Source organism: Nannochloropsis gaditana (genome assembly GCF_000240725.1).
Source record: "Nannochloropsis gaditana CCMP526 unplaced genomic scaffold scaffold696, whole genome shotgun sequence".
Classification (NCBI taxonomy): Eukaryota; class Eustigmatophyceae; order Eustigmatales; family Monodopsidaceae; genus Microchloropsis; species Microchloropsis gaditana.
In genome coordinates, this window is record NW_005803257.1 from 1 (window position 1) to 12,273 (window position 12,273).

Here is a 12,273-nt window from a genome sequence, read left to right on the forward strand (position 1 = left end):
CCTCCCTCCCTCCCTCCTTCCCTCCCTCCTCCTCCTTCCCTCCCTCCCTCCTTCCCTCCCTCCCTACCCGCCCAGCTCGTCTCCGAGCTCCCTTTCACCCTGCTAGGGCCCTTCATCTTCGCCTGTATTGCCTACTGGATGGTCGGTCTCGAGCCCAGCCTCTCTGCCTTCCTGATCTTCACGGGCTTCTGCCTTTTGGAAGCCATTTGCGCCGTTGCTCTGGGCTTGGTCGTGAGCGCCCTCTCCCGGGACGTGCCCACGGCCACCGCCCTCGCCCCCCCTGTCACCATCGTCTTCTTGCTCTTCTCCGGGGTCTTCATCAACGTGAAGAGCTTGCCCACGGGGGCGCAATGGTGTCCTTACATGTCCTTCATCAAGTGGAGCTTCAACGCCTTCGCCGTCAATCAGTTCAAGGGGATGACCTTCGCCTGCCCGGATCCGGAGGGCAAAGGCTGCATGAGCACGGGGGAGCAGGTCTTGGCCCTTTATTCCATGGACGAATATGGCCTGTGGCAATGCGCGCTTGCCTTGGTGGGGATCACCCTTATCTTTGCCGGTCTGGGGTACGCGGTCTTGCGGGTGACGAGTCAAAAATACTTGAAGATGCTCCCGCCCTCCAACCCTCCCATGCCCACCATCTTGTCTGCGGAGGGTCCGCATTCTGTGTAACGGACTCGCATGGTCGGGAAATAAAGAGCAGTCAGGTTGCCTTGGGTCTGCGAGATATGCCTTATTCGGCAAGCTATATAGCCATATACTCTTGTGAAGCCTTTCGTTGAATCGATACGGGCTGAAATTTACGCATGAGGAGGCGTGTGGAGACGTTTGTCAGAAGGCCGTGCCACTCTTAAACGCAGCATCGGGCGTGATAAAAAAGTAGGAATATCAGACCATCGCTCTCCAGGGGCCTAGTATGTAAAATAAATGGCTTGCTGCTCTTGGGGATAGAAGTGTCGAAACGGTCAACGAATGTGCTACATGGGTCCCTGAGGTGTCCCAAAGGTCCCTTCAGAGGAGGTGTGTCACTTCATACAAAATTATGGCTTGCGACGTCGTGATTTGGTTCGTCTTCGGTAATTTATGCAGAGCCAAACGGGCATTGATGCCATTAGTGCAGTTTAATTGTTATAGGAGGCGTACGATGTACGTAGGGGCCTCGCTCTTATGTGTCGATGAAAGTGTGGAGTGAGCGTTGTCAGAACACGGAGAGACACTTGGGGCGTCCTGTCCTGAAATAAAAATGAAAACTGATTGCAAACCATGTTTGTGTCATTCTCCTTCCTCTTGTACATCATTCTAATGGCTTTTATTCTAGACAATTTGTAAACGCGTTCATGGCTATCAAAAACCATCTGACGGTGAGCTTGGAGCCAGGACGGTACGACGTCCCAACGAACACGTCCGCAAATGCATAAGCCTCCTAAATCCCGTTACTGTGACATAGCGTAGAAAGGCAATCATATTGGATCACACCTCGACGGCGATGGGAATGGACATTAGGGACTGTGTGGTCGTGTATGGAGATTCCGGACAGTTACTAGTACCCGGAGGATGGAGGCTTCCATATCGAGTCCTCGGTGCCTTGGTGGCAGTGTCCCGCACTGCGTGATCACTGGCTTTCTCTCGACTAATTAATGCCTGTACGCGCGCACATTTGTCATTAAGCGTGTCCGAGGGAGTCAATGTGCGACCATCTGGCCTTTAACGCGGTAAATTGGCTTGCATTTTTGGTTTCTTCCAGATGCTAAGCTACTGGGAAGCCTGAATACATAAGGCTCAGCTCTGATTTACATTTGCGTTTCCTTTCTCAACCTTGATTCAGTCGACAGGTGGATCGCTGAAGGGAAAGTACCTTCTAAGTGGGGTTTCTGCTGGGAGCGCCGCACAAGTGTCAGCAGCAAGACTGACTTTCCATTCCTGCCAAGGCTGCGGCCTCAGCCTTGTCCTGTCGGCTTGTGGCCTGTCATGGCGGACACCACTTCTGAGGAAAAAAAGAAGAAACTTTCTCGTAAAGAACGCGAGCGGGAGCTGCGGGCGTTGACGTCGGACGGGCGGGGTTGCGGTTTTAAGAAAGACTTAGTCGCAGACAGGCACTTGGACGACCAAAGGTATGAACGTGAGATCGCGTTCAAGAAGCAGCAACAGGCTGCCGCTGCCGCTGCAAAACGCGGCAGTGGGGGCAAAGACAAGGCAGGCGCCGTGATTCCAGGTGTGACGCTGGGGGCCCCACCACCTTCCGCGGCATTCGACGCGTTGATTCGGATGGAAGCTGGCCTTGGACAACGGACCATCCACGACAATATCAACGACCCCAACCGACCGAGCTGGGAGGATTACAAGAAGGCGAAGGCCGATAAACTCGACCTGGTGGGTGGCAGTGGGAAAGGGTCCCAAGGACGGGCCCTGCGCAGGTTTTTGACCGGATTAGCTTGTCGTCCGCTTTTCAGTGGGGCGAAGGTTCTCGTTACCTTGTTCCCGCCATGTTTTGAATACATAGCTCACGAATCGATATTTTCGCCTACCCTTCCCACAGGCAGGTGCCGATGAACGGAAAATGATTGAATATCGGGCCCAGCTGGACGCAGAGCGGGCTCGGCGTTTGGCTCAAAACCGTGGGGAGAAGGAGGAGAAGGATGGGAAGAAGAAGAGTCGGCGGAAGGAGGGAAGGAAGAAAAAGGGGAGGAAGAAGGACGAGAGGAAGCGGGAGGGGAAAAAGAAGAAGCATCACAAGAAGGAGGACAAGAAAAAATCTCACAGGAAGCGAAAGCGTTCCTCGTCCGAGGAAGGGGACGAGATCAAACGCTCAGAAGGGAGGAAAGAAGAAAGGGGTGAGAAGAGGCAGAGAAACGACGAAGTAGGACAAGAAAGAGTGGAGAATAAGGCCGACGGTGGCGGGGAGATGGAGACGGAGAGCGTCCCGTTGGCAGGGGAGGGTCAAGAAGGAGAGAGAAAGCCACGGAGTCTGAAAAAAAAGAGGCGACGTCGAGATGTTTCTTCGTCCTCGTCCTCCTCCCCCTCCTCCTCCTCCTCCTCCTCTTCCTCCTCTTCCTCCTCGGATACCGAAGGCTCCGGTAGCTCGGGCCCGGTACAGCTTTCCTCCTTCCTGCGGGGCGACAAGGACGGCAGCGACAGCGATTAATCGACCCACTCAAGAATAAACATGACAAAGCACGGACAATGCCCTGTCTAAAACGAGGGAATCTTTTGCTTTCCACGTTTCAACGTTGCTTATGGCGCGTTTTCAAGGGCCTAAACCTTTCCTAGCGCATTTCGTGGTCAAAAATGCATCGCATGCTGTCCCACGGCCCTTCGCAGGCCTCGTCCACCGCGTGCACGTAACGCGTGTGCAGATGCCGTTTCAAGTCCGCGGGGGCCAACAGTCCATTGGGCAATACATTTCTCTCTGTACCTGCTTTCCAACCTTCCTCTTCCCTTGAAATACGAGTCGCGTCTGCTATGGTTTGCGGGGTGGGTAGTAACGAGGGCAGTCGCAATGGCTCATTCGACCCGCATCCTTGTGCCTTCGCGGCGAAATGTGCCCTCTCTGGCTCTCCTTTTTCTTTGTCCTGCGGGGAAGAACTGACTGGGATCGAAGTTTGAAGTGCTAAAGCGCATCCACAATGGGTCCAGGCGCCGGTGATCTCTTCCAGACGCATCGCATCGCTTGCTGGCAACGTCGCGGGGACAGGATCGTCGGTCAAAAAGACCCGTGTCAAGGGAAAACTTGGAAGAGAAAGGTCATGTTTCAAATGCGCATGCGCCGGTGCGGCTCCCTTTGCTCTATCTGTCCTCGGTCCGACTCCCTCCGCCCGGGCCCCCCGGATGGAGACCAACGACAGTCGCGCCTCCCGCTCTAAATCCGAGGGGCATGAGCCATTGATTACTGCCCGAGGGGCAGCAAATGTGATGGGTATTCCTGGCCATTTTAAGACGGACGCGTAGATTGTTAGGGCGCCCCCCAGACTATGGCCGGTGATGATGGACAACCCGGGGTCGCAGGTCCCGTTCCGGAAGAGCTCCTTCCAGTCATGTGCGACGGTCGTCCCTTCAGTCAACAGGCGAAAGGAGTCATAAAAACCGTAATGAAGCCAAATTGTCCCGAGACGTCGTGGACACAGCCGTGGTAGGCGCGCTTGGGTCGGTCGGTTGCTTTCGAGTTCGTCCATGCTGCGATTGCCATCCTTTACTCCGCCTGCTCTTCGAAAAGGTTCATTGCGTTCGCGGCGATTTGCACGAAAGCGTACCTCTTCCCTTTCTGTCTGGGATCCAGCATTGCTGCGCGAGCCTGTCAGCACGTCGAGGAAGAAGCTATCCTTCCCTTCATCCTCGCCGCACAGCATCATAGGGATTGGACGAGCACGATAATCATTCCTCCAATCCAGTCGATCATCACTGCCCCGAAAAGCCAACGCACAACCCTGCATTTGCTCTGGAAAAACCCATCTTCTGGAAACCATTGCCACGGAATTTAAGTTTTTATAGGTTCTTTCTACTTTCCAACCTCCCAACGCATGTCCTGTGGTTCCGTCATAGGCTCCTGCGGCAAGACGGGCTGCCTGCTGTATCAAGGAGGCAGAATTCTCAAGTTCTCCTGGTGATAAAGCAGCGGAAGGAGAATGATGAAGATAAACTTGTTCTAGTGATAAATCATTGAGCAGAATAAGTTTATCACCGGGTACTACATCTGTCCTGGTAGGGTCGACGGGCAGCTGAAGGGAAGGAATTATTTCACCATGCATCGTGCGCATCGAAGAAGTCTTTGTCATTGAAATGATGCAAATCAATAAGTACCATTGTATAAATGGTTGAGCATACAAAATTTGCAGCATTGAAGGATAGTATGTGTTTTCCTGTGTGTACAATATGAAGTATAGAAGAATGAAAGACGTGTGTAACACATCAATTGATTAAACTCACAGAATCTATCATTACCGATGATTTTTTGAGTAAATTATTGAATGGTACTTCATTATACTACGTGTGTCGGTCGTGCCTGTTCACTGGCGGATCATAGGGATGGACTGGGCAGGTAGAGCTGAAGGCGGTGTGTTAAAAAATAATCCGTTTAATTCAAAATTTTCCTGCCTCGGAGTTCCGAATATCCGTCGATAACTTGGCCCGGGTGAGGGTTAGCGTTAGCAGCTTTCTCACGGTACTTTCACTTCAAAATATGTCTAAAATTATCCAAAAAATCTTAGCTCATGCTTTTCTATTCACGTTGTCCCTTTACATCTCAAAATTTCTCCAACTTGCCGACCTGACGTCGCACCCTTGAATGGGAAGTTAAAAAAAAGTACCGAAAGAGGGCTTGTCTGCTCCCACACGCGGTCACGGTCCCGATCAGAGCTAAAATTATGTAGGTATTCATGAAACCAAGAGAAGTTCTTCAAATTAAGATTTTTTTCTGTCAAAGCCATAAATCATCGACTCTTCTCAACCTAAACTATTGTCTTACAGAGAACCTGTGTACTTTAAGTTGCCAAAGCGTGGGCCCCCTCCCGGACCTAGCAAAAGTCCCCCCTCTTCGTCCTCTTCCTCTCCCCCAGCATATCCTGTGTCTGTTGCCTCCCCCTCCCTCATCCGTATGCTATCATCCTGATTGCTTTGCTTATCTCTGTCTCGCTCTCCCTCTTTCATAAAGCCGCTAGCTTCCTTTTCCTTTATGTTTCCATCCTCTACAGTTGCACTGTGTTCATTCCAGGGCTGCTCTTCATGCTCCTTTCCTTTCTCAAGGCCCTTGGGTATCGAAGTGATGTGGACCTTGCTAGTGTTGGGCAGGCAAGGGTGAGGGTGTGGGCCGACGCGCGTTGTCGCTTGCGTGGATGAAAGTGTGGAAGGCGATGGTTGAAATTGCTTGGCGTAACAAGTGCGGCACAGGCAGAACTCCCCCGGGCACACTTGGCATTCGTATCTAATCATGGGATGATGGACAGAAGGATGGCCGATGGGAGGATTGATTGGCTTTGTTAGTGGAGGGCATCCAGGCCCATGTCCTGCGCGAAGCCACACCGGTCACGTACCGTACTTCATCTTCCTCCAGCGTGTACAGGCACGCGTCACAAAAGAACTCGAATGCCGAGCTCTCCTCCTGGTCCTCCTTGGCACGGACGTTCTCCCGCCGGGCGGGGTCAGGAGCGGGGGAGGAAGAGGGCAAGGGGTGGGCCCACCTCCCTTGCAAGGGCGGCGAAGAGGAAGGCATGTCTTTCCTCCGAGTGACCACAGAAACGGTCTGCCAGGAGGCGTGTCTGAACCCCGCGCCATTCTCTCCTCCGACCTCTTCCCCCGTACGTGCCTCCCCATCGAGTGTGGGCGTCCCAGCCCCCATGGACGGTGATGTAGGGTGTGCTACCAACGCTTGCATCGAAGGATTGAATCCTTCCTGCTCGCCTGGATGGACCGGTGAGGCGGAGGAAGATGACAAGGGCTCGCTGGCTCCTCGAGGAGCAAAGGGATCTGCGGGAACGGAAAGGGGAAACGTGCTCCTCAAATAGGAACGGAGCTACCAACTTCTCCAAGTATTGCCTTGGAATTCACAAGTCCTCTCTTCGTCAACTCTCGTTCCTTCTTTCCTCCGCCGTCGATTCCACCCCCTCCCATAAGCTTACCGACGGGGCTGTCCATGAAGAAAGGGAAGACTTCTTCTAGCAAAGCGGCATCCGCCCATCGCACGTGCTTCACCTTCCTCTTTCCCTTTCTTGGGCCCTCATTCTTCCCCTTTCCCTCACGGGGACGTTTTTGGGGGGATGTTAGCCGGGGAAGCCGCAGTCGCTTATCGAAGCTGGTGTAGGCCGTAGGGAGTAGAGATCCACGATTATCCTCCATGGTGGATGCCGATCTCGGCAACCCGGAAGGTTTTGCGGCTTCATTCGATCCATCACTACCCTTTTCCGGCTTATTTGATACCTCCTTGTCCTCCTTGTCCTCCTTGTCCTTCTCCTCCTCCTCCTCTTCAAGATAGTGCAACAGACCCTGTCACAGGAGATCGGGACACACATGTGAGACAGGAGGCCAAATAAAAGGTGTGTGAAAACACAAAGAGAGTGGACATTGCATGAACTCTTTCATGGACTTACCTCCATACTGTCTTCCAACGTCTGCCTCCGCGGCGTTTGTCGCGGCTACGACATGTGTGCTCTCTGCCTGCCAAATCCCCGTGACAAGCCTAGCCCGCCTCAGAATGACAAAGACTCCACAGGCCCCATTAATTGTGACGAACGTATGCTGCACAGTCTCACGACAGTAACTGTGGGTATGCATTGGGCAGTCAAAGGCAGTCGTTTGGGGGGGCTGGAAAAGGGATAGCCAAAACCTCCTGGCTACCTCGCCTACTGCCTCGTCTGCACAAATGGATGATAAATAAAGGGCATATTTTCTATTTTTTGAGAATGTTTCAACACACCGCCCGCACACAGCCACGAACGACTCCATCGATGCCATTCAGGCATGCAGGGCGACCGCATTCTTGTTCATGCGACAGACACTTCGCTTCTCGTTGGTATACGCCCCCATTCCCTTTTTTCCCGTTCGGCCATAAACCTCCTGCCCCTCCTTTTCCTTTCCCAGGTAAGCGAACCTGGCATGAACACGTATACGCTGACACCGCTGCGTTTTTCAAGGAGAAAGGGTCCTCTGTTTAATCCGTGACAATTCTCACTCCACGTCTCATCACGCTCCGCTATCTCCTTAGAATTACTCCCGCGGGCTCCACCTTTGCCTTCATCCTCCAGAGAGGTAAACCCCTCCGAGACGATTCACGTTGCCTCCCCCTGCCAGTCAGGCTGTCAGGGTCAAGAGGCGGCCCAGCAAGCTTGGCAAGAAGGGGATCACCGGGGGGAAAGGCAAGGCTCTGGCCCAACCGAGGACAGGAGGAGAGGGCAGCGGCGCCTTGGGGACGGGGCAAGTGGATGTACGTCGATGAGGGACATGGCGCAAAGCGTGGCGAACGCATTCCCTGTGCAGAGACCTGGGACGGCGGAAGATGGGGAGGCGGGGGACATTGGGGAAGGTACGTGGGCCCGGCTGAAGGGAAATGAGGGCCCCATGCCCTGGGGTGAGGCTTTGCCGCGGTTATGAATCTTCTCGATTCGTTCCTCATCTCTTTTTTATCATCCTTCCAAGGTATCTACTACCAAGAAGAAGAGCTTCTCGTCCTGTCGCCTGAGTGGGCGCGTCACTTTCGAGAACGTTTTCGAGCCCGCAAGGCAGGGGCGAAACGGGGTGAGCAGGGGGGTTAGGGCCCGAGGAATGGGTGCCACAGGGAGACAAGAGGGCCAGTGCGGAGTCATTTATCATGAGGCGTAGATCTCAAGAGTATAAATGCATCCTTTTCCTCGACATTCGCCTCTTCCTTGCTTTTTGGACAGGAAAACGCACGCGGGAGATCGTCCAGTGGTCACACCGGGAAGTCGACGCCCTCCCTCCCCCCACGGCACGGGCTCTGGGAAAGCGAGCCTTCTCAAAGCGGAATGGGCATGTGGGCAGGGAGGAGGGGGAGGAGGACGAGGCGGACGAGAGGAGGGAGGAGGAGGAGGAGGAGCAAGCAGCCATCGGGGCCGACGGGGAAAGGAGGAAGGCACTGAGGTTGGAAAAGCTACCTCCCTGTTTGAGGGAAAGCGTGATGGGGTTCATGGAAGAAGATGATGACGTGCAAGGGGGGAAGAAGGGGTGAGCTGGCGAGGGAGAAGAGGGAGCGAAGGAGGGGCCGGGCGACGAAGGGCGAGCATCGCTTTTGCGTTAGGGCTCTGAGATCGAGCATAAGAGAGGCATATAAAGGTGTTAAGTCCTACACACGATCACGAGTCCGCGAGTGGCCTGCATCCGTGATTTTGTTGCCCTTGTCTCCCACCACCTGCTTTACCTCCAATCCCTGCATCGGAGGGGACCATCCCAAGCAGGCAAAGCAGCACAGAGAGGAGAGAGGCCGCCTCTCCCCAAATCCTGCCTGAGTATTCTTTGTGTAGTCCCCCCCACCGTACGCCCGGGACGGGGCATGCCCTGCCTTCTTTGCCCGGTGTCTCCATCATACCAACCATCTATTCGCAGACGTTGCTGAACCCGTTGCAGCATTCATTTCTAACAACATGTTCCGAGACTTTCCTCACTTTCGACGTGTATCGACGGCCGTCAGTTTCAATAATTACCCACGCATCTGTGCCTTGCCGATGCCCTCGAACCATGGAAAATGTCACAGGCACCCTGCACTCCCTCACGCCGCCCTCCCCGTCATCGCTCTGTTCTGGGGAGCTTAAACGCTTCTCTCCCCGTCGGAACCCTGATCCGATCCCCAACCCTCACCTTCACCCACAGTCTTCTTCTCCCCTTTACTTTATACGTTTCAACAAGTCTCCGAGTGACAAAACCTCCCCCAGTTTTCCCTCCGTCCCGCCCTCCTTCTCTCCTTCCTCTTCCTCGTCCACCTTCCAAAAGGCAGGCAGGGTCATGGCAGAGGCGGAGTTGGCGCCCCTAGACACGCAGGAAGAGGAAGGAGGGAACCGACAAGGCGAAAATAAGGATGAAGTAAGGAGGAAGGACAAGAAAGACTAAGTCGGCGCAGAAAAAAGGGCGAGCCTTGGGATCCACAGAGCCCCTAAATTACTTGCCTTTTTCTCTTCATTACCAATCCTCCTCCCCACCCTCTCTCCCTCCCTCCCTCCCTCCCTCCACTCTTTTATACGCACCGTATGGGCGGGTATAGGGGCGGTGGGACCGTCCAGGAGCCATCCAATGCCCGCATATGGGATCTATCCGAGGCAAAGCAGTCGCGAAGGACTGGAGAGAAAGACACCCGTCGAAAGCGCCTGGGGAAGGAGAGGGGGAAGACAGGTTGGGGCATCGCATGGAAGGACCTCCACATGTCCTGTCTATTTCTGTGCATTCCGTCCTTCTCCAGTCCTCCCCGCCCTCTTTTTCGTCCTTCCCACGTACTGTCGGTACTCCTCCCTCAGGGGCAAGTCCGGTTTGAACGCCTTCCTCACGTACGCTCCGGCCGGGCAAGGGAAGGGCTCCAGGCGCGTGTCCAGGTCGTAGACATAGGCCAGGCCCCCGGGCGTCTCTAAAAGCGCGACGACTGTGCACGTAAAGGTGGGCAGCGTAAATAACTTATGAGAAGGGGAAAAGGGCGGCACCACTGGCGCTGACTCCAGGAGGACGCTTACTCTCGTGCCTTCAACCCGCCTATCGTCGGGCTTACGAACCGTGATAGTCCCATAATATTGGCCCGTCGTTTAGCGAAAATTCAGCGATTTTATTTTCTTCGTTTCCCTCCGTCCCCGCTTCCTCCCTGTCCTCTACTTGATCCGCATTCCCCAAGGCTTCCCCCGTTTCACGCTGCATCCAGATAGGACAGGCTTTCAGTGAATTTGATACGAATAAGGCAGACAGCTGGCATCCTAAAAGATCTTCCGAAGATGATATTAAGGCGTGCAGCTTGGCGAGAAGCAAGTATACGTTTTCCTGGGAGGTGCAAGGAGAGGTAGAGCTTCCGATGAGGACCACGGGGACAGTGGACTGGTCCCTTTCAATTTCTCTTCCCATTCCGGGCCCTTTCCTTCTTTGACTCCAATGTGATGGTGTGCATTTACCTCGCAAAAACACCGTGTATAGGTGAAGCAGGAACGGGGTAAGGCTAACGCGGTTGGAAGACAGGGCTCCCGGGCCATCATGTTTTGCTGCTTTCCTTTCGATTTTTGCCATAAATGCTCATCCTGATGCGGCTCCTTTCGATGCCGTCGGATACGCACCTCCTCTTGTGCCCCTGATAGTCCTGATTGCGAGTGAAGCTGCGATTGTCGCTTGGCTTCCCAAGCGCACATGCAGTCCGTAGCCCTCAGCTACGATGCTGCGAAGGCGAGTGAGGACAACCTCCCCAGCAATCACACATCACCGCCGCCCGTCTTTATACTGTGCTTTGAAGAAGATGTATGCGATGGTATGCATCAGTCCTTTGTGCCCAGGCAACTATCAAGGAGGCGTGGGTGTAGGAAGGGCCAGGGAGAAGGGGAGAAATCGCCTCTGAAGCCGGCAACGGTTTGTCCTTGAGCTGGGATATCCGCGGATCACGGCCTTGGGAAAAAGGCATAAATTATGCTCTGGGACACTTTTTTCAAGCGGAGGAAAGCCACGCAGTCTAGCGAATACTGGAATTGTTGTGCTCAAGCCTCTCACTCTACTTTCGTTTCATTTCAAGGCTGGCTCGCACTCTCCCGACGAAATTCCCGATCCCAGCCGGTTGAAACGATATCGTCCTTAGACAGGACTTTTCCATCGGTTTGACCAGAAGCTTTCAATGTCGAGTCGATGGGTATGGACTCCGTCAAAGGTAAAGAGGAGGTTTCTCATCGCTGTCATGGCCCTAGCTCGTCTTTCTGATGCTTTTCAGGCGCCATGTCTGCTTTTTTCTTCATCGAGGTACGCTTGTAGGCAGATTTTTTCCGAGAGGCATGACTTATTTTAGATTTTCATAAAGGGATACCAATTTAGCCATTACGCGTCCCTCACATAATATAATTACAGGCCTCGGCAATCTGGGCACTATGGTGACATATTTTTCAAGTCTCCCGGTCATTTGCGGTCCTTATCGAGTTTACCATCCGTCTGCACTCCTACTTTCCTTCCTTCGCAATATATAGTGAGGCCCTTGCGGGCCTCAGCAGAGAAGCCGTCACATTCGTCCAACGCAAATACCAGATTTCGGGAAAAAAATTCTCGAAAAGGAGAAATCAAACAGATTCCCCTTCCTCCCCAAGGTCCCTCTCAGCTTCGAATCGTCGTGACCGGCTTTGGGCCGTTTCAGGGCGTGCTAACGAACCCCTCAGAGACTCTGGCTCGACTCCTGAGCGACCAGGTAAATGTTGTACACAATGCAAACTTGAAGTTTTTCGTCGCCTTTTCTCACGTCTATCCATTATCTCAGTTGGGTGGCATTTATAGAGTACGCCAGCAGTGTGAACCCTGACTGTCTGCTTACAAGCGGAGCGACTCACACTTTCACACACTGTTTCCATTTTGTTTCTTTTCCTCAACCAATCTATCTCATAAGTCCAAATCAGGTGTTACAAACAGACTCACCACTCAGATTCTCGAGACATCTGCGGCGGGAGCCTTGGAATCCCTGAAAGGTATCCATCAGAATTTGAAGGAGGAAGGATTGAACGACAGTGACAATCTTTTACTCGTTCATCTGGGTGTACGAAACGACATCAAGGGCTTTCGACTTGAAAGGGTAGGTTATAATGAAGCTTCCTTCGAAATGCCGGACGAAAGGGCGTTCCAGCC

General features: G+C 53.5%; 4 protein-coding genes across 4 annotated transcripts, besides 1 other annotated feature; 2 read left to right on the forward strand and 2 right to left on the reverse strand.

The window, feature by feature from the left end:
• Positions 1 to 1,821: 1,821 nt before the first annotated feature.
• Positions 1,822 to 2,558, forward strand: NGA_0461100 (uncharacterized protein; the record flags this gene model as incomplete). The annotated part of the gene is made up of 2 exons (XM_005853872.1): positions 1,822 to 2,367; positions 2,538 to 2,558. Coding segments are annotated over 2 exons (567 nt in total), but the record flags the coding sequence as incomplete, so codon positions are not given.
• Positions 2,559 to 5,469: 2,911 nt separating this feature from the next.
• NGA_0461400 (uncharacterized protein) lies at positions 5,470 to 7,195 on the reverse strand. Its single transcript, XM_005853875.1, has 4 exons — positions 7,074 to 7,195; positions 6,606 to 6,969; positions 6,026 to 6,453; positions 5,470 to 5,911 (listed from the first exon to the last, which is right to left on the reverse strand). The coding sequence occupies exons 1-4, from the start codon at positions 7,077 to 7,079 to the stop codon at positions 5,765 to 5,767; spliced, it is 945 nt and encodes a 314-aa protein (XP_005853937.1). The 5' UTR covers positions 7,080 to 7,195; the 3' UTR covers positions 5,470 to 5,764.
• A 273-nt stretch (positions 7,196 to 7,468) lies between these two features.
• Positions 7,469 to 7,534: a sequence feature (Short protein (NGA_0461300, EKU22425.1) was converted to a misc_feature.).
• Positions 7,535 to 7,915: 381 nt separating this feature from the next.
• NGA_0461200 (uncharacterized protein) lies at positions 7,916 to 8,234 on the forward strand (the record flags this gene model as incomplete). Its single annotated transcript, XM_005853873.1, has 2 exons — positions 7,916 to 8,005; positions 8,119 to 8,234. Exons 1-2 carry the CDS (start codon positions 7,924 to 7,926, stop codon positions 8,232 to 8,234), a joined length of 198 nt encoding a protein of 65 aa, XP_005853935.1. The 5' UTR covers positions 7,916 to 7,923.
• Positions 8,235 to 9,294: 1,060 nt separating this feature from the next.
• NGA_0461500 (glutamine amidohydrolase-like protein) lies at positions 9,295 to 10,903 on the reverse strand. Its single transcript, XM_005853876.1, has 4 exons — positions 10,581 to 10,903; positions 10,194 to 10,452; positions 9,925 to 10,066; positions 9,295 to 9,462 (listed from the first exon to the last, which is right to left on the reverse strand). The coding sequence occupies exons 1-4, from the start codon at positions 10,809 to 10,811 to the stop codon at positions 9,321 to 9,323; spliced, it is 774 nt and encodes a 257-aa protein (XP_005853938.1). The 5' UTR covers positions 10,812 to 10,903; the 3' UTR covers positions 9,295 to 9,320.
• Positions 10,904 to 12,273: the final 1,370 nt, after the last annotated feature.